This window comes from Asterias amurensis, chromosome 9, assembly GCF_032118995.1.
Source record: "Asterias amurensis chromosome 9, ASM3211899v1".
In the NCBI taxonomy this organism is placed as follows: Eukaryota; Metazoa; Echinodermata; class Asteroidea; order Forcipulatida; family Asteriidae; genus Asterias; species Asterias amurensis.
Genome location: NC_092656.1, coordinates 17,833,224 through 17,851,903, shown reverse-complemented (window position 1 = coordinate 17,851,903; position 18,680 = coordinate 17,833,224). Strand labels below are relative to the sequence as shown.

General features: G+C 45.1%; 13 protein-coding genes and 4 non-coding genes across 17 annotated transcripts; all 17 read right to left on the bottom strand.

Moving 5' to 3' along the window:
* Nucleotides 1–421: 421 nt before the first annotated feature.
* On the bottom strand, nucleotides 422–733 carry LOC139941933 (histone H4-like). The gene has a single exon (XM_071938579.1). It carries the CDS (start codon nucleotides 731–733, stop codon nucleotides 422–424), a length of 312 nt encoding a protein of 103 aa, XP_071794680.1.
* Nucleotides 734–965: 232 nt separating this feature from the next.
* On the bottom strand, nucleotides 966–1,159 carry LOC139942405 (U2 spliceosomal RNA). The gene has a single exon (XR_011786676.1). It is a non-coding gene; the product is annotated as a U2 spliceosomal RNA (small nuclear RNA).
* Nucleotides 1,160–2,049: 890 nt separating this feature from the next.
* Nucleotides 2,050–2,427, bottom strand: LOC139941612 (histone H2A-like). Its single transcript, XM_071938192.1, has one exon. The coding sequence runs from the start codon at nucleotides 2,425–2,427 to the stop codon at nucleotides 2,050–2,052; it is 378 nt and encodes a 125-aa protein (XP_071794293.1).
* Nucleotides 2,428–3,428: 1,001 nt separating this feature from the next.
* LOC139941664 (histone H2B, gonadal-like) lies at nucleotides 3,429–3,797 on the bottom strand. The gene has a single exon (XM_071938261.1). It carries the CDS (start codon nucleotides 3,795–3,797, stop codon nucleotides 3,429–3,431), a length of 369 nt encoding a protein of 122 aa, XP_071794362.1.
* Nucleotides 3,798–4,609: 812 nt separating this feature from the next.
* Nucleotides 4,610–4,987, bottom strand: LOC139941611 (histone H2A-like). The gene has a single exon (XM_071938191.1). The coding sequence runs from the start codon at nucleotides 4,985–4,987 to the stop codon at nucleotides 4,610–4,612; it is 378 nt and encodes a 125-aa protein (XP_071794292.1).
* A 1,001-nt stretch (nucleotides 4,988–5,988) lies between these two features.
* LOC139941662 (histone H2B, gonadal-like) lies at nucleotides 5,989–6,357 on the bottom strand. The gene has a single exon (XM_071938259.1). The coding sequence runs from the start codon at nucleotides 6,355–6,357 to the stop codon at nucleotides 5,989–5,991; it is 369 nt and encodes a 122-aa protein (XP_071794360.1).
* An 873-nt stretch (nucleotides 6,358–7,230) lies between these two features.
* Nucleotides 7,231–7,641, bottom strand: LOC139942008 (histone H3, embryonic). Its single transcript, XM_071938667.1, has one exon. It carries the CDS (start codon nucleotides 7,639–7,641, stop codon nucleotides 7,231–7,233), a length of 411 nt encoding a protein of 136 aa, XP_071794768.1.
* Nucleotides 7,642–8,406: 765 nt separating this feature from the next.
* On the bottom strand, nucleotides 8,407–8,721 carry LOC139941931 (histone H4-like). Its single transcript, XM_071938576.1, has one exon. It carries the CDS (start codon nucleotides 8,716–8,718, stop codon nucleotides 8,407–8,409), a length of 312 nt encoding a protein of 103 aa, XP_071794677.1. The 5' UTR covers nucleotides 8,719–8,721.
* Nucleotides 8,722–8,942: 221 nt separating this feature from the next.
* On the bottom strand, nucleotides 8,943–9,136 carry LOC139942404 (U2 spliceosomal RNA). Its single transcript, XR_011786675.1, has one exon. It is a non-coding gene; the product is annotated as a U2 spliceosomal RNA (small nuclear RNA).
* Nucleotides 9,137–10,025: 889 nt separating this feature from the next.
* LOC139941590 (histone H2A-like) lies at nucleotides 10,026–10,403 on the bottom strand. The gene has a single exon (XM_071938159.1). It carries the CDS (start codon nucleotides 10,401–10,403, stop codon nucleotides 10,026–10,028), a length of 378 nt encoding a protein of 125 aa, XP_071794260.1.
* Nucleotides 10,404–11,404: 1,001 nt separating this feature from the next.
* LOC139941661 (histone H2B, gonadal-like) lies at nucleotides 11,405–11,773 on the bottom strand. Its single transcript, XM_071938258.1, has one exon. The coding sequence runs from the start codon at nucleotides 11,771–11,773 to the stop codon at nucleotides 11,405–11,407; it is 369 nt and encodes a 122-aa protein (XP_071794359.1).
* Nucleotides 11,774–12,646: 873 nt separating this feature from the next.
* Nucleotides 12,647–13,057, bottom strand: LOC139942006 (histone H3, embryonic). Its single transcript, XM_071938666.1, has one exon. It carries the CDS (start codon nucleotides 13,055–13,057, stop codon nucleotides 12,647–12,649), a length of 411 nt encoding a protein of 136 aa, XP_071794767.1.
* Nucleotides 13,058–13,822: 765 nt separating this feature from the next.
* LOC139941934 (histone H4-like) lies at nucleotides 13,823–14,134 on the bottom strand. Its single transcript, XM_071938580.1, has one exon. The coding sequence runs from the start codon at nucleotides 14,132–14,134 to the stop codon at nucleotides 13,823–13,825; it is 312 nt and encodes a 103-aa protein (XP_071794681.1).
* Nucleotides 14,135–14,366: 232 nt separating this feature from the next.
* Nucleotides 14,367–14,560, bottom strand: LOC139942403 (U2 spliceosomal RNA). Its single transcript, XR_011786674.1, has one exon. It is a non-coding gene; the product is annotated as a U2 spliceosomal RNA (small nuclear RNA).
* Nucleotides 14,561–15,989: 1,429 nt separating this feature from the next.
* On the bottom strand, nucleotides 15,990–16,301 carry LOC139941938 (histone H4-like). The gene has a single exon (XM_071938583.1). It carries the CDS (start codon nucleotides 16,299–16,301, stop codon nucleotides 15,990–15,992), a length of 312 nt encoding a protein of 103 aa, XP_071794684.1.
* Nucleotides 16,302–16,533: 232 nt separating this feature from the next.
* Nucleotides 16,534–16,727, bottom strand: LOC139942402 (U2 spliceosomal RNA). The gene has a single exon (XR_011786673.1). It is a non-coding gene; the product is annotated as a U2 spliceosomal RNA (small nuclear RNA).
* An 890-nt stretch (nucleotides 16,728–17,617) lies between these two features.
* On the bottom strand, nucleotides 17,618–17,995 carry LOC139941953 (histone H2A-like). Its single transcript, XM_071938600.1, has one exon. It carries the CDS (start codon nucleotides 17,993–17,995, stop codon nucleotides 17,618–17,620), a length of 378 nt encoding a protein of 125 aa, XP_071794701.1.
* Between the last annotated feature and the right edge of the window lie 685 nt (nucleotides 17,996–18,680).

Here is an 18,680-nt window from a genome sequence, read left to right as displayed (position 1 = left end):
TACTCACTTGATCTGCTTGAATATTTATAGTAACAGCCATCCACGTACGTGAATTGTAGAAAGGGGGGAAAAAAACACGGACAACCTTCTATCAACAATTAGACGCAACACTAAAAAGAGCTAGATCCATCGTTTTTAATTTTGGCAAAGGGGTTCAGCCTTAAACAAACCAAAAAGTCTAGATGTGGTGTGGTTGTATGTTTATTTATTTTTTTCTGGGATAGTTGCCCTACAAAATACCATGTATTAATTTAAAAAAACTAATTTTGCTTGAATATTATTACAGAAGAAAAATAACAAACAAGGACAAGGCAGTGAGTGGGTGGGGAAACCAAAATACAACCATCTGTAATTCTCTCTTTTTTGATTTTGTGGTGGCTCTGAAAAGAGCCGTTGTTTTCAATGTGGGGATTCGTTGGGCCTATCCTCCAAATCCGTAGAGGGTACGGCCTTGTCTCTTGAGTGCGTAGACGACATCCATGGCGGTGACGGTTTTTCTCTTGGAGTGTTCGCAGTACGTTACGGCATCACGGATGACATTCTCCAAGAACACCTTGAGGACACCGCGGGTCTCCTCGTAGATCAGACCGGAGATTCTCTTGACACCTCCTCGGCGTGCCAGACGACGGATGGCCGGCTTGGTGATACCCTGGATGTTGTCCCGCAACACTTTACGATGGCGCTTTGCACCCCCCTTGCCAAGCCCCTTTCCACCTTTACCGCGTCCAGACATAGTTGTGCTTAGCAGAGAGTATCAAGACAAGACAATGGTTCAACTGGCTGACGAGAGCGAATGAATTCAACCTGACCAGAGTAGAGTATCTTATGGCTTGCATTGCGGACGTGTGGGCCAGCAACATTATCGACTTGTTGTCAAACAAAGCAAATAGACTTGAATACCAACACAGTAAACAGGCGTTGAGACTAAACGAATTCTGACTTTGTATTTGATATTATCCCCGTGAGGGGAGTGGGCCGATATCCCGGATGTAGTGCGAAACCGGGCCAACCCGTGGCCTGGACGGGGCAAGCCCCTCTTCCATGGCCGTTCCTCAAAAATCAGATTAATATACTTGCTGCTCAATGAACAGCATTTCAGATATTATTCTGAAAAGAACAGATACTACACATGATCTTAGCCAAAAGGCCGAGAAGCGATACTCACCACAGGTTTTTCGAGAATAACCCACCTTTCGACATGGCACGAATCACAAGACATGCTGGGTGTCACAAGAGGGCGGTGTGACTTTTTTGACAACTTTTCACATACGGCGAACATTCGTTGTATCGAAAATAGAGCTACTCTGACCGCACACAAAGCAAGAGCTTGCATCAAAACCCAGATACATCCACGTGTAAACGTATGCAACACGCAAGTACATGTTATTCTAAAGTTTATGTTTACGTTATACAGTGTTGCCTGGTTGGGCTCGTCCCGCGCGTTTGTACACGCGGGTTAAGACAATGGACATTACAAGCGCGCGGAACACAACAATGCGTCACATTGCAGTATGCAAAACACTGTACATAGAAACAGCGTGCTGTGTGCATTGTCACATCCACCGCATGCAGTACGTTAACACACACACGGGCTACATTCGGCTTGCGACATCGTGATGGAAGGAATGATGTGTGATGATTATACACGCATGAAGAGATAACAGAAATTAAAGTAGAATACTTTATCTTTCAGTATTGAATCACCCGGTATTGGCGTTAGGTTGTGCCAAACATTAGTGTGTAAATAACTTTTGTTCTATGTCTATTGATACATCTTTTAACCTTTTGGTTCTAAACCGTTGCTCTCCTACAGTTAGCATCGCAACGAAAATAAAGCTTTGGTCTGACTTATGTGTGGTTTATAGGGTTACAAACAACTTATTGGATGATTGGTTACGCATGGAAAACAAATAGTATTTAATGAATTCAATAATTATGTGGGGGGGGGGGGTTGTCTTACAAACGCAATTCATGTTTAGAATCTCTCTTTGGATTTATGTGGTGGCTCCGTAAGAGCCGTTTGGTTTATCAGTGTAGCAAGAGCTGAGTTTAAGAGCTTGACTTGGCGGTTTTCTTTGGCAGCAGGACAGCTTGGATGTTGGGAAGTACACCACCCTGGGCAATGGTGACACCGCTGAGCAACTTGTTCAACTCTTCATCGTTTCGGATAGCGAGCTGTAGATGACGGGGGTTGATTCTTGATTTCTTGTTGTCTCGAGCAGCATTACCAGCCAGTTCCAGTATTTCTGCCGTGAGGTACTCCATGACTGCCGCCAAGTAGACAGGGGCGCCAGCACCAACGCGCTGAGCGTAGTTGCCCTTCCTCAAGAAGCGGTGTACTCTACCAACGGGAAATTGAAGTCCGGCCCTGGAGGATCGACTCTTTGCCTTGCTTCGGGCCTTACCGCTCTTTCCGCGTCCAGACATGACTGAATTGATATACTGAGCAAAGAGATTGAAAGAACTGCTGGGTGCTTTGAATCTGTGTGAATGAGTGTAGAGACTGCCAGTGGTGTACTTATGGCGTTGGGGTGGATCCCCAATGCACCAATCAGGTTTCTCCTCGCATGGACGCGCCCGGGTTCAGCGGAGCATTCTGGGCGGGGTGGACCACCAGCGGCGGGCGGGGGCGGCACGCAGTTCGAGGGGGAGGTAGGGATAACTACTGCGGCGGTCCCCCCACCGTCACCACCCCTCTGAAAACAAGATAAGATTCCGAGGGAAAAAAAAACAACAACGACAACAACACCAACAACAACAACAACAACAAAAACAAAGCAAAAGCAAATATTTACAGAAACTGACAAACATCATGTTTGTTTGTTTTTGCGTGCTTATGTTTTTGTTGATTTTTCAAAATAAAACTATTATCAAACTTATAATTTTAAGTTAACTCTGGCGTATAAAGTCGCTGTTGTTGTTGGTGTTGTGTTGTATGTTATTCAAGTAATACGGTGTCATGAACAAGGCACTTACTCAATGTACGTCTTTCTTTCTTTCTTCAAGTCCAATCTTGTGAACCCTCACTCGACTCGGTGACACATTTATTGCAGCCAAAAAATAGAGCAGAGCGTTGTCTTTTATAACTGACTGTCTGTAAAAGTAGAATAACAAAAAAGCAACGAGAAAGATGTTTATTGATCGCTAAAAATTATAGTGGACAAAGTTATCAAGATTATTTGAACTTCGTAAACAACGTTGTTGAGTTGTTCTACAGAGATATATAGAGGAGGCAGAAATATTTTAAAACATCCTTTAATATAATATGGCATTATTGTAAACCTGTTGATTTTATTTAATATTATTTAAAAAAAATGGGGAGGGTTGGTGTTACGGTGGTCACGTAATTCACGCATGTTTTGAATCTCTTTGGGAAATGTGTTGGCTCTGAAAAGAGCCGTTTGGATTGTGCATGACGCCGGACCTGCTTATTTTGAAGTTGTGTACTTGGTGACCGCCTTGGTGCCCTCGCTGACAGCGTGTTTGGCCAGCTCACCGGGGAGAAGGAGACGGACTGCAGTCTGGACCTCTCGGCTGGAGATGGTTGATTTCTTGTTGTAGTGCGCCAATCTAGAAGACTCGGCGGCAATGCGCTCGAAAATGTCGTTGACGAAGCTGTTCATAATTGACATGGCCTTGCTGGAAATGCCCGTGTCTGGATGAACCTGCTTCATGACCTTGTAGATGTAAATGCCGTAGCTCTCCTTGCGGCGACGCTTTCTCTTCTTGTCTGTCCGGATTGGCCCCTTGGTGTTACCGGCTTTCTTCTGTCCCTTTCCACTTGCTTTGGGAGGCATGGCTATAGAGTGCTGTGTTGCTGAGTTGGTAGAATCAATCAGACTGATGACTGGTACACCGGAAAAGGCTTAGCTTTATACTGCAAGTCGGGGATCCGGCGGCCATTAGGGCATTGTTAGCATTCGCGCGCCTCGCTGTGAGCAGTGAAGCGGTCCACCAGAAAAGTTGCGTGTCTGCAAGGATGGGTGTCTGAATAATGGGCAGGCAACCATTGGAAAGGAATGTTATACTCTGGTTAGAAATACAACACGAGTATAGTGTAACCCAAAACAAGTATCAGAAAATAATAATCAGAGAAACTTATCAAAAAAAAAAAAAAAATCTGCAATGGCCCAAGCATGCATAGTACATTTTAAGAAAACGATACGATTAAATTACGGAGTAAAAGCAAATATATAAGCAATAGATTGACCTATAACCAACCCGACTAGACTGATAGAACGACCGACCCAATAAAAAAATGGCGGCGCGGCGTAAAGATAAACACCAACTGTTGTGTTTACAGCTAGCAGGTTTTGTTCTATGTCTATTGATACATCTTTTAACCTTTTGGTTCTAAACCGTTGCTCTCCTACAGTTAGCATCGCAACGAAAATAAAGCTTTGGTCTGACTTATGTGTGGTTTATAGGGTTACAAACAACTTATTGGATGATTGGTTACGCATGGAAAACAAATAGTATTTAATGAATTCAATAATTATGTGGGGGGGGGGTTGTCTTACAAACGCAATTCATGTTTAGAATCTCTCTTTGGATTTATGTGGTGGCTCCGTAAGAGCCGTTTGGTTTATCAGTGTAGCAAGAGCTGAGTTTAAGAGCTTGACTTGGCGGTTTTCTTTGGCAGCAGGACAGCTTGGATGTTGGGAAGTACACCACCCTGGGCAATGGTGACACCGCTGAGCAACTTGTTCAACTCTTCATCGTTTCGGATAGCGAGCTGTAGATGACGGGGGTTGATTCTTGATTTCTTGTTGTCTCGAGCAGCATTACCAGCCAGTTCCAGTATTTCTGCCGTGAGGTACTCCATGACTGCCGCCAAGTAGACAGGGGCGCCAGCACCAACGCGCTGAGCGTAGTTGCCCTTCCTCAAGAAGCGGTGTACTCTACCAACGGGAAATTGAAGTCCGGCCCTGGAGGATCGACTCTTTGCCTTGCTTCGGGCCTTACCGCTCTTTCCGCGTCCAGACATGACTGAATTGATATACTGAGCAAAGAGATTGAAAGAACTGCTGGGTGCTTTGAATCTGTGTGAATGAGTGTAGAGACTGCCAGTGGTGTACTTATGGCGTTGGGGTGGATCCCCAATGCACCAATCAGGTTTCTCCTCGCATGGACGCGCCCGGGTTCAGCGGAGCATTCTGGGCGGGGTGGACCACCAGCGGCGGGCGGGGGCGGCACGCAGTTCGAGGGGGAGGTAGGGATAACTACTGCGGCGGTCCCCCCACCGTCACCACCCCTCTGAAAACAAGATAAGATTCCGAGGGAAAAAAAAACAACAACGACAACAACACCAACAACAACAACAACAACAAAAACAAAGCAAAAGCAAATATTTACAGAAACTGACAAACATCATGTTTGTTTGTTTTTGCGTGCTTATGTTTTTGTTGATTTTTCAAAATAAAACTATTATCAAACTTATAATTTTAAGTTAACTCTGGCGTATAAAGTCGCTGTTGTTGTTGGTGTTGTGTTGTATGTTATTCAAGTAATACGGTGTCATGAACAAGGCACTTACTCAATGTACGTCTTTCTTTCTTTCTTCAAGTCCAATCTTGTGAACCCTCACTCGACTCGGTGACACATTTATTGCAGCCAAAAAATAGAGCAGAGCGTTGTCTTTTATAACTGACTGTCTGTAAAAGTAGAATAACAAAAAAGCAACGAGAAAGATGTTTATTGATCGCTAAAAATTATAGTGGACAAAGTTATCAAGATTATTTGAACTTCGTAAACAACGTTGTTGAGTTGTTCTACAGAGATATATAGAGGAGGCAGAAATATTTTAAAACATCCTTTAATATAATATGGCATTATTGTAAACCTGTTGATTTTATTTAATATTATTTAAAAAAAATGGGGAGGGTTGGTGTTACGGTGGTCACGTAATTCACGCATGTTTTGAATCTCTTTGGGAAATGTGTTGGCTCTGAAAAGAGCCGTTTGGATTGTGCATGACGCCGGACCTGCTTATTTTGAAGTTGTGTACTTGGTGACCGCCTTGGTGCCCTCGCTGACAGCGTGTTTGGCCAGCTCACCGGGGAGAAGGAGACGGACTGCAGTCTGGACCTCTCGGCTGGAGATGGTTGATTTCTTGTTGTAGTGCGCCAATCTAGAAGACTCGGCGGCAATGCGCTCGAAAATGTCGTTGACGAAGCTGTTCATAATTGACATGGCCTTGCTGGAAATGCCCGTGTCTGGATGAACCTGCTTCATGACCTTGTAGATGTAAATGCCGTAGCTCTCCTTGCGGCGACGCTTTCTCTTCTTGTCTGTCCGGATTGGCCCCTTGGTGTTACCGGCTTTCTTCTGTCCCTTTCCACTTGCTTTGGGAGGCATGGCTATAGAGTGCTGTGTTGCTGAGTTGGTAGAATCAATCAGACTGATGACTGGTACACCGGAGAAGGCTTAGCTTTATACTGCAAGTCGGGGATCCGGCGGCCATTAGGGCATTGTTAGCATTCGCGCGCCTCGCTGTGAGCAGTGAAGCGGTCCACCAGAAAAGTTGCGTGTCTGCAAGGATGGGTGTCTGAATAATGGGCAGGCAACCATTGGAAAGGAATGTTATACTCTGGTTAGAAATACAACACGAGTATAGTGTAACCCAAAACAAGTATCAGAAAATAATAATCAGAGAAACTTATCAAAAAAAAAAAAGAAATCTGCAATGGCCCAAGCATGCATAGTACATTTTAAGAAAACGATACGATTAAATTACGGAGTAAAAGCAAATATATAAGCAATAGATTGACCTATAACCAACCCGACTAGACTGATAGAACGACCGACCCAATAAAAAAATGGCGGCGCGGCGTAAAGATAAACACCAACTGTTGTGTTTACAGCTAGCAGGTTTTGGGGTTTTGTTTTTTTCGTTCATGCTGTTGTAATTTAACTTCTGACTGCCATCGTAGCGGGCGCTATACAACATTTGTATAAAGTAGGCACGGTCCTCTCATACCGATAGTTATGTTTACACTGCACAGGTGTATACATTAGTTTGTCAAATTTCTAATGTTCTTGTGTGTTTGTTTGTTTATTTATTTGTTTATTTGTTTGGCCATTATTTTGCTTGTCTTTGTTTTGTTGGAGGATTGAGTGTGGAAGAGGAAAGATTGGAAGAAATAACGATTACACGGACGTGATTAAAATCTCTGTTAAGAAGTGGTGGCTCTGAAAAGAGCCGTTGTGTTTTGAGAAAGGAACGAATCCTCAGGCTCGTTCGCCACGAATTCGGCGGGCGAGTTGGATGTCCTTGGGCATGATGGTGACCCGCTTGGCGTGGATGGCGCAGAGATTGGTGTCTTCGAAGAGTCCCACGAGGTATGCCTCGCTTGCTTCTTGGAGCGCCATCACCGCGGAGCTCTGGAATCGCAGTTCGGTCTTGAAGTCTTGCGCTATTTCACGGACCAGTCTCTGGAAGGGAAGTTTTCGGATAAGCAGCTCTGTACTTTTCTGGTAACGGCGAATCTCACGCAGTGCCACAGTTCCGGGTCTGTAACGGTGAGGCTTCTTGACCCCGCCGGTGGCCGGGGCACTCTTTCGGGCAGCTTTGGTCGCCAACTGCTTTCGTGGGGCTTTTCCCCCGGTGCTCTTGCGTGCTGTCTGCTTGGTACGAGCCATTATCTTTGCTTACTGTTTACGATGTTGTGGTGCAGTTTCACGAGCAGCTCTTCTTAAAGGGTTGGGATGTCCGTTCAAGGATCGCCTCTGACAAAAGCGGGGACGCGATTGGCCAGCCCCCCAGTGCCGCCAGAACCGCTTGAGTGGTCACCAATTTCGCACGGACGGAGCTAGCTGCTTAATGGCACATGAGAAACAAAAATAGAGTAAGCGGAAAATAAACATGCTTTACAGATTACGGTTGCCCTCCCTCGCCCTTTTATGAGACTAAATTTCTTGAGGGCGAAAATACCGAGAGAGAGAGAGAGAGAGAAAGCATGAGCGACAAGGACTCGTTAACGTATTACTCACTTGATCTGCTTGAATATTTATAGTAACAGCCATCCACGTACGTGAATTGTAGAAAGGGGGGAAAAAAACACGGACAACCTTCTATCAACAATTAGACGCAACACTAAAAAGAGCTAGATCCATCGTTTTTAATTTTGGCAAAGGGGTTCAGCCTTAAACAAACCAAAAAGTCTAGATGTGGTGTGGTTGTATGTTTATTTATTTTTTTCTGGGATAGTTGCCCTACAAAATACCATGTATTAATTTAAAAAAACTAATTTTGCTTGAATATTATTACAGAAGAAAAATAACAAACAAGGACAAGGCAGTGAGTGGGTGGGGAAACCAAAATACAACCATCTGTAATTCTCTCTTTTTTGATTTTGTGGTGGCTCTGAAAAGAGCCGTTGTTTTCAATGTGGGGATTCGTTGGGCCTATCCTCCAAATCCGTAGAGGGTACGGCCTTGTCTCTTGAGTGCGTAGACGACATCCATGGCGGTGACGGTTTTTCTCTTGGAGTGTTCGCAGTACGTTACGGCATCACGGATGACATTCTCCAAGAACACCTTGAGGACACCGCGGGTCTCCTCGTAGATCAGACCGGAGATTCTCTTGACACCTCCTCGGCGTGCCAGACGACGGATGGCCGGCTTGGTGATACCCTGGATGTTGTCCCGCAACACTTTACGATGGCGCTTTGCACCCCCCTTGCCAAGCCCCTTTCCACCTTTACCGCGTCCAGACATAGTTGTGAGAGTATCAAGACAAGACAATGGTTCAACTGGCTGACGAGAGCGAATGAATTCAACCTGACCAGAGTAGAGTATCTTATGCCTTGCATTGCGGACGTGTGGGCCAGCAACATTATCGACTTGTTGTCAAACAAAGCAAATAGACTTGAATACCAACACAGTAAACAGGCGTTGAGACTAAACGAATTCTGACTTTGTATTTGATATTATCCCCGTGAGGGGAGTGGGCCGATATCCCGGATGTAGTGCGAAACCGGGCCAACCCGTGGCCTGGACGGGGCAAGCCCCTCTTCCATGGCCGTTCCTCAAAAATCAGATTAATATACTTGCTGCTCAATGAACAGCATTTCAGATATTATTCTGAAAAGAACAGATACTACACATGATCTTAGCCAAAAGGCCGAGAAGCGATACTCACCACAGGTTTTTCGAGAATAACCCACCTTTCGACATGGCACGAATCACAAGACATGCTGGGTGTCACAAGAGGGCGGTGTGACTTTTTTGACAACTTTTCACATACGGCGAACATTCGTTGTATCGAAAATAGAGCTACTCTGACCGCACACAAAGCAAGAGCTTGCATCAAAACCCAGATACATCCACGTGTAAACGTATGCAACACGCAAGTACATGTTATTCTAAAGTTTATGTTTACGTTATACAGTGTTGCCTGGTTGGGCTCGTCCCGCGCGTTTGTACACGCGGGTTAAGACAATGGACATTACAAGCGCGCGGAACACAACAATGCGTCACATTGCAGTATGCAAAACACTGTACATAGAAACAGCGTGCTGTGTGCATTGTCACATCCACCGCATGCAGTACGTTAACACACACACGGGCTACATTCGGCTTGCGACATCGTGATGGAAGGAATGATGTGTGATGATTATACACGCATGAAGAGATAACAGAAATTAAAGTAGAATACTTTATCTTTCAGTATTGAATCACCCGGTATTGGCGTTAGGTTGTGCCAAACATTAGTGTGTAAATAACTTTTGTTCTATGTCTATTGATACATCTTTTAACCTTTTGGTTCTAAACCGTTGCTCTCCTACAGTTAGCATCGCAACGAAAATAAAGCTTTGGTCTGACTTATGTGTGGTTTATAGGGTTACAAACAACTTATTGGATGATTGGTTACGCATGGAAAACAAATAGTATTTAATGAATTCAATAATTATGTGGGGGGGGGGGTTGTCTTACAAACGCAATTCATGTTTAGAATCTCTCTTTGGATTTATGTGGTGGCTCCGTAAGAGCCGTTTGGTTTATCAGTGTAGCAAGAGCTGAGTTTAAGAGCTTGACTTGGCGGTTTTCTTTGGCAGCAGGACAGCTTGGATGTTGGGAAGTACACCACCCTGGGCAATGGTGACACCGCTGAGCAACTTGTTCAACTCTTCATCGTTTCGGATAGCGAGCTGTAGATGACGGGGGTTGATTCTTGATTTCTTGTTGTCTCGAGCAGCATTACCAGCCAGTTCCAGTATTTCTGCCGTGAGGTACTCCATGACTGCCGCCAAGTAGACAGGGGCGCCAGCACCAACGCGCTGAGCGTAGTTGCCCTTCCTCAAGAAGCGGTGTACTCTACCAACGGGAAATTGAAGTCCGGCCCTGGAGGATCGACTCTTTGCCTTGCTTCGGGCCTTACCGCTCTTTCCGCGTCCAGACATGACTGAATTGATATACTGAGCAAAGAGATTGAAAGAACTGCTGGGTGCTTTGAATCTGTGTGAATGAGTGTAGAGACTGCCAGTGGTGTACTTATGGCGTTGGGGTGGATCCCCAATGCACCAATCAGGTTTCTCCTCGCATGGACGCGCCCGGGTTCAGCGGAGCATTCTGGGCGGGGTGGACCACCAGCGGCGGGCGGGGGCGGCACGCAGTTCGAGGGGGAGGTAGGGATAACTACTGCGGCGGTCCCCCCACCGTCACCACCCCTCTGAAAACAAGATAAGATTCCGAGGGAAAAAAAAACAACAACGACAACAACACCAACAACAACAACAACAACAAAAACAAAGCAAAAGCAAATATTTACAGAAACTGACAAACATCATGTTTGTTTGTTTTTGCGTGCTTATGTTTTTGTTGATTTTTCAAAATAAAACTATTATCAAACTTATAATTTTAAGTTAACTCTGGCGTATAAAGTCGCTGTTGTTGTTGGTGTTGTGTTGTATGTTATTCAAGTAATACGGTGTCATGAACAAGGCACTTACTCAATGTACGTCTTTCTTTCTTTCTTCAAGTCCAATCTTGTGAACCCTCACTCGACTCGGTGACACATTTATTGCAGCCAAAAAATAGAGCAGAGCGTTGTCTTTTATAACTGACTGTCTGTAAAAGTAGAATAACAAAAAAGCAACGAGAAAGATGTTTATTGATCGCTAAAAATTATAGTGGACAAAGTTATCAAGATTATTTGAACTTCGTAAACAACGTTGTTGAGTTGTTCTACAGAGATATATAGAGGAGGCAGAAATATTTTAAAACATCCTTTAATATAATATGGCATTATTGTAAACCTGTTGATTTTATTTAATATTATTTAAAAAAAATGGGGAGGGTTGGTGTTACGGTGGTCACGTAATTCACGCATGTTTTGAATCTCTTTGGGAAATGTGTTGGCTCTGAAAAGAGCCGTTTGGATTGTGCATGACGCCGGACCTGCTTATTTTGAAGTTGTGTACTTGGTGACCGCCTTGGTGCCCTCGCTGACAGCGTGTTTGGCCAGCTCACCGGGGAGAAGGAGACGGACTGCAGTCTGGACCTCTCGGCTGGAGATGGTTGATTTCTTGTTGTAGTGCGCCAATCTAGAAGACTCGGCGGCAATGCGCTCGAAAATGTCGTTGACGAAGCTGTTCATAATTGACATGGCCTTGCTGGAAATGCCCGTGTCTGGATGAACCTGCTTCATGACCTTGTAGATGTAAATGCCGTAGCTCTCCTTGCGGCGACGCTTTCTCTTCTTGTCTGTCCGGATTGGCCCCTTGGTGTTACCGGCTTTCTTCTGTCCCTTTCCACTTGCTTTGGGAGGCATGGCTATAGAGTGCTGTGTTGCTGAGTTGGTAGAATCAATCAGACTGATGACTGGTACACCGGAGAAGGCTTAGCTTTATACTGCAAGTCGGGGATCCGGCGGCCATTAGGGCATTGTTAGCATTCGCGCGCCTCGCTGTGAGCAGTGAAGCGGTCCACCAGAAAAGTTGCGTGTCTGCAAGGATGGGTGTCTGAATAATGGGCAGGCAACCATTGGAAAGGAATGTTATACTCTGGTTAGAAATACAACACGAGTATAGTGTAACCCAAAACAAGTATCAGAAAATAATAATCAGAGAAACTTATCAAACAAAAAAAAGAAATCTGCAATGGCCCAAGCATGCATAGTACATTTTAAGAAAACGATACGATTAAATTACGGAGTAAAAGCAAATATATAAGCAATAGATTGACCTATAACCAACCCGACTAGACTGATAGAACGACCGACCCAATAAAAAAATGGCGGCGCGGCGTAAAGATAAACACCAACTGTTGTGTTTACAGCTAGCAGGTTTTGGGGTTTTGTTTTTTTCGTTCATGCTGTTGTAATTTAACTTCTGACTGCCATCGTAGCGGGCGCTATACAACATTTGTATAAAGTAGGCACGGTCCTCTTATACCGATAGTTATGTTTACACTGCACAGGTGTATACATTAGTTTGTCAAATTTCTAATGTTCTTGTGTGTTTGTTTGTTTATTTATTTGTTTATTTGTTTGGCCATTATTTTGCTTGTCTTTGTTTTGTTGGAGGATTGAGTGTGGAAGAGGAAAGATTGGAAGAAATAACGATTACACGGACGTGATTAAAATCTCTGTTAAGAAGTGGTGGCTCTGAAAAGAGCCGTTGTGTTTTGAGAAAGGAACGAATCCTCAGGCTCGTTCGCCACGAATTCGGCGGGCGAGTTGGATGTCCTTGGGCATGATGGTGACCCGCTTGGCGTGGATGGCGCAGAGATTGGTGTCTTCGAAGAGTCCCACGAGGTATGCCTCGCTTGCTTCTTGGAGCGCCATCACCGCGGAGCTCTGGAATCGCAGTTCGGTCTTGAAGTCTTGCGCTATTTCACGGACCAGTCTCTGGAAGGGAAGTTTTCGGATAAGCAGCTCTGTACTTTTCTGGTAACGGCGAATCTCACGCAGTGCCACAGTTCCGGGTCTGTAACGGTGAGGCTTCTTGACCCCGCCGGTGGCCGGGGCACTCTTTCGGGCAGCTTTGGTCGCCAACTGCTTTCGTGGGGCTTTTCCCCCGGTGCTCTTGCGTGCTGTCTGCTTGGTACGAGCCATTATCTTTGCTTACTGTTTACGATGTTGTGGTGCAGTTTCACGAGCAGCTCTTCTTAAAGGGTTGGGATGTCCGTTCAAGGATCGCCTCTGACAAAAGCGGGGACGCGATTGGCCAGCCCCCCAGTGCCGCCAGAACCGCTTGAGTGGTCACCAATTTCGCACGGACGGAGCTAGCTGCTTAATGGCACATGAGAAACAAAAATAGAGTAAGCGGAAAATAAACATGCTTTACAGATTACGGTTGCCCTCCCTCGCCCTTTTATGAGACTAAATTTCTTGAGGGCGAAAATACCGAGAGAGAGAGAGAGAGAGAAAGCATGAGCGACAAGGACTCGTTAACGTATTACTCACTTGATCTGCTTGAATATTTATAGTAACAGCCATCCACGTACGTGAATTGTAGAAAGGGGGGAAAAAAACACGGACAACCTTCTATCAACAATTAGACGCAACACTAAAAAGAGCTAGATCCATCGTTTTTAATTTTGGCAAAGGGGTTCAGCCTTAAACAAACCAAAAAGTCTAGATGTGGTGTGGTTGTATGTTTATTTATTTTTTTCTGGGATAGTTGCCCTACAAAATACCATGTATTAATTTAAAAAAACTAATTTTGCTTGAATATTATTACAGAAGAAAAATAACAAACAAGGACAAGGCAGTGAGTGGGTGGGGAAACCAAAATACAACCATCTGTAATTCTCTCTTTTTTGATTTTGTGGTGGCTCTGAAAAGAGCCGTTGTTTTCAATGTGGGGATTCGTTGGGCCTATCCTCCAAATCCGTAGAGGGTACGGCCTTGTCTCTTGAGTGCGTAGACGACATCCATGGCGGTGACGGTTTTTCTCTTGGAGTGTTCGCAGTACGTTACGGCATCACGGATGACATTCTCCAAGAACACCTTGAGGACACCGCGGGTCTCCTCGTAGATCAGACCGGAGATTCTCTTGACACCTCCTCGGCGTGCCAGACGACGGATGGCCGGCTTGGTGATACCCTGGATGTTGTCCCGCAACACTTTACGATGGCGCTTTGCACCCCCCTTGCCAAGCCCCTTTCCACCTTTACCGCGTCCAGACATAGTTGTGCTTAGCAGAGAGTATCAAGACAAGACAATGGTTCAACTGGCTGACGAGAGCGAATGAATTCAACCTGACCAGAGTAGAGTATCTTATGGCTTGCATTGCGGACGTGTGGGCCAGCAACATTATCGACTTGTTGTCAAACAAAGCAAATAGACTTGAATACCAACACAGTAAACAGGCGTTGAGACTAAACGAATTCTGACTTTGTATTTGATATTATCCCCGTGAGGGGAGTGGGCCGATATCCCGGATGTAGTGCGAAACCGGGCCAACCCGTGGCCTGGACGGGGCAAGCCCCTCTTCCATGGCCGTTCCTCAAAAATCAGATTAATATACTTGCTGCTCAATGAACAGCATTTCAGATATTATTCTGAAAAGAACAGATACTACACATGATCTTAGCCAAAAGGCCGAGAAGCGATACTCACCACAGGTTTTTCGAGAATAACCCACCTTTCGACATGGCACGAATCACAAGACATGCTGGGTGTCACAAGAGGGCGGTGTGACTTTTTTGACAACTTTTCACATACGGCGAACATTCGTTGTATCGAAAATAGAGCTACTCTGACCGCACACAAAGCAAGAGCTTGCATCAAAACCCAGATACATCCACGTGTAAACGTATACAACACGCAAGTACATGTTATTCTAAAGTTTATGTTTACGTTATACAGTGTTGCCTGGTTGGGCTCGTCCCGCGCGTTTGTACACGCGGGTTAAGACAATGGACATTACAAGCGCGCGGAACACAACAATGCGTCACATTGCAGTATGCAAAACACTGTACATAGAAACAGCGTGCTGTGTGCATTGTCACATCCACCGCATGCAGTACGTTAACACACACACGGGCTACATTCGGCTTGCGACATCGTGATGGAAGGAATGATGTGTGATGATTATACACGCATGAAGAGATAACAGAAATTAAAGTAGAATACTTTATCTTTCAGTATTGAATCACCCGGTATTGGCGTTAGGTTGTGCCAAACATTAGTGTGTAAATAACTTTTGTTCTATGTCTATTGATACATCTTTTAACCTTTTGGTTCTAAACCGTTGCTCTCCTACAGTTAGCATCGCAACGAAAATAAAGCTTTGGTCTGACTTATGTGTGGTTTATAGGGTTACAAACAACTTATTGGATGATTGGTTACGCATGGAAAACAAATAGTATTTAATGAATTCAATAATTATGTGGGGGGGGGGGGGTTGTCTTACAAACGCAATTCATGTTTAGAATCTCTCTTTGGATTTATGTGGTGGCTCCGTAAGAGCCGTTTGGTTTATCAGTGTAGCAAGAGCTGAGTTTAAGAGCTTGACTTGGCGGTTTTCTTTGGCAGCAGGACAGCTTGGATGTTGGGAAGTACACCACCCTGGGCAATGGTGACACCGCTGAGCAACTTGTTCAACTCTTCATCGTTTCGGATAGCGAGCTGTAGATGACGGGGGTTGATTCTTGATTTCTTGTTGTCTCGAGCAGCATTACCAGCCAGTTCCAGTATTTCTGCCGTGAGGTACTCCATGACTGCCGCCAAGTAGACAGGGGCGCCAGCACCAACGCGCTGAGCGTAGTTGCCCTTCCTCAAGAAGCGGTGTACTCTACCAGATGTGGTGTGGTTGTATGTTTATTTATTTTTTTCTGGGATAGTTGCCCTACAAAATACCATGTATTAATTTAAAAAAACTAATTTTGCTTGAATATTATTACAGAAGAAAAATAACAAACAAGGACAAGGCAGTGAGTGGGTGGGGAAACCAAAATACAACCATCTGTAATTCTCTCTTTTTTGATTTTGTGGTGGCTCTGAAAAGAGCCGTTGTTTTCAATGTGGGGATTCGTTGGGCCTATCCTCCAAATCCGTAGAGGGTACGGCCTTGTCTCTTGAGTGCGTAGACGACATCCATGGCGGTGACGGTTTTTCTCTTGGAGTGTTCGCAGTACGTTACGGCATCACGGATGACATTCTCCAAGAACACCTTGAGGACACCGCGGGTCTCCTCGTAGATCAGACCGGAGATTCTCTTGACACCTCCTCGGCGTGCCAGACGACGGATGGCCGGCTTGGTGATACCCTGGATGTTGTCCCGCAACACTTTACGATGGCGCTTTGCACCCCCCTTGCCAAGCCCCTTTCCACCTTTACCGCGTCCAGACATAGTTGTGCTTAGCAGAGAGTATCAAGACAAGACAATGGTTCAACTGGCTGACGAGAGCGAATGAATTCAACCTGACCAGAGTAGAGTATCTTATGGCTTGCATTGCGGACGTGTGGGCCAGCAACATTATCGACTTGTTGTCAAACAAAGCAAATAGACTTGAATACCAACACAGTAAACAGGCGTTGAGACTAAACGAATTCTGACTTTGTATTTGATATTATCCCCGTGAGGGGAGTGGGCCGATATCCCGGATGTAGTGCGAAACCGGGCCAACCCGTGGCCTGGACGGGGCAAGCCCCTCTTCCATGGCCGTTCCTCAAAAATCAGATTAATATACTTGCTGCTCAATGAACAGCATTTCAGATATTATTCTGAAAAGAACAGATACTACACATGATCTTAGCCAAAAGGCCGAGAAGCGATACTCACCACAGGTTTTTCGAGAATAACCCACCTTTCGACATGGCACGAATCACAAGACATGCTGGGTGTCACAAGAGGGCGGTGTGACTTTTTTGACAACTTTTCACATACGGCGAACATTCGTTGTATCGAAAATAGAGCTACTCTGACCGCACACAAAGCAAGAGCTTGCATCAAAACCCAGATACATCCACGTGTAAACGTATACAACACGCAAGTACATGTTATTCTAAAGTTTATGTTTACGTTATACAGTGTTGCCTGGTTGGGCTCGTCCCGCGCGTTTGTACACGCGGGTTAAGACAATGGACATTACAAGCGCGCGGAACACAACAATGCGTCACATTGCAGTATGCAAAACACTGTACATAGAAACAGCGTGCTGTGTGCATTGTCACATCCACCGCATGCAGTACGTTAACACACACACGGGCTACATTCGGCTTGCGACATCGTGATGGAAGGAATGATGTGTGATGATTATACACGCATGAAGAGATAACAGAAATTAAAGTAGAATACTTTATCTTTCAGTATTGAATCACCCGGTATTGGCGTTAGGTTGTGCCAAACATTAGTGTGTAAATAACTTTTGTTCTATGTCTATTGATACATCTTTTAACCTTTTGGTTCTAAACCGTTGCTCTCCTACAGTTAGCATCGCAACGAAAATAAAGCTTTGGTCTGACTTATGTGTGGTTTATAGGGTTACAAACAACTTATTGGATGATTGGTTACGCATGGAAAACAAATAGTATTTAATGAATTCAATAATTATGTGGGGGGGGGGGGTTGTCTTACAAACGCAATTCATGTTTAGAATCTCTCTTTGGATTTATGTGGTGGCTCCGTAAGAGCCGTTTGGTTTATCAGTGTAGCAAGAGCTGAGTTTAAGAGCTTGACTTGGCGGTTTTCTTTGGCAGCAGGACAGCTTGGATGTTGGGAAGTACACCACCCTGGGCAAAGGTGACACCGCTGAGCAACTTGTTCAACTCTTCATCGTTTCGGATAGCGAGCTGTAGATGACGGGGGTTGATTCTTGATTTCTTGTTGTCTCGAGCAGCATTACCAGCCAGTTCCAGTATTTCTGCCGTGAGGTACTCCATGACTGCCGCCAAGTAGACAGGGGCGCCAGCACCAACGCGCTGAGCGTAGTTGCCCTTCCTCAAGAAGCGGTGTACTCTACCAACGGGAAATTGAAGTCCGGCCCTGGAGGATCGACTCTTTGCCTTGCTTCGGGCCTTACCGCTCTTTCCGCGTCCAGACATGACTGAATTGATATACTGAGCAAAGAGATTGAAAGAACTGCTGGGTGCTTTGAATCTGTGTGAATGAGTGTAGAGACTGCCAGTGGTGTACTTATGGCGTTGGGGTGGATCCCCAATGCACCAATCAGGTTTCTCCTCGCATGGACGCGCCCGGGTTCAGCGGAGCATTCTGGGCGGGGTGGACCACCAGCGGCGGGCGGGGGCGGCACGCAGTTCGAGGGGGAGGTAGGGATAACTACTGCGGCGGTCCCCCCACCGTCACCACCCCTCTGAAAACAAGATAAGATTCCGAGGGAAAAAAAAACAACAACGACAACAACACCAACAACAACAACAACAACAAAAACAAAGCAAAAGCAAATATTTACAGAAACTGACAAACATCATGTTTGTTTGTTTTTGCGTGCTTATGTTTTTGTTGATTTTTCAAAATAAAACTATTATCAAACTTATAATTTTAAGTTAACTCTGGCGTATAAAGTCGCTGTTGTTGTTGGTGTTGTGTTGTATGTTATTCAAGTAATACGGTGTCATGAACAAGGCACTTACTCAATGTACGTCTTTCTTTCTTTCTTCAAGTCCAATCTTGTGAACCCTCACTCGACTCGGTGACACATTTATTGCAGCCAAAAAATAGAGCAGAGCGTTGTCTTTTATAACTGACTGTCTGTAAAAGTAGAATAAC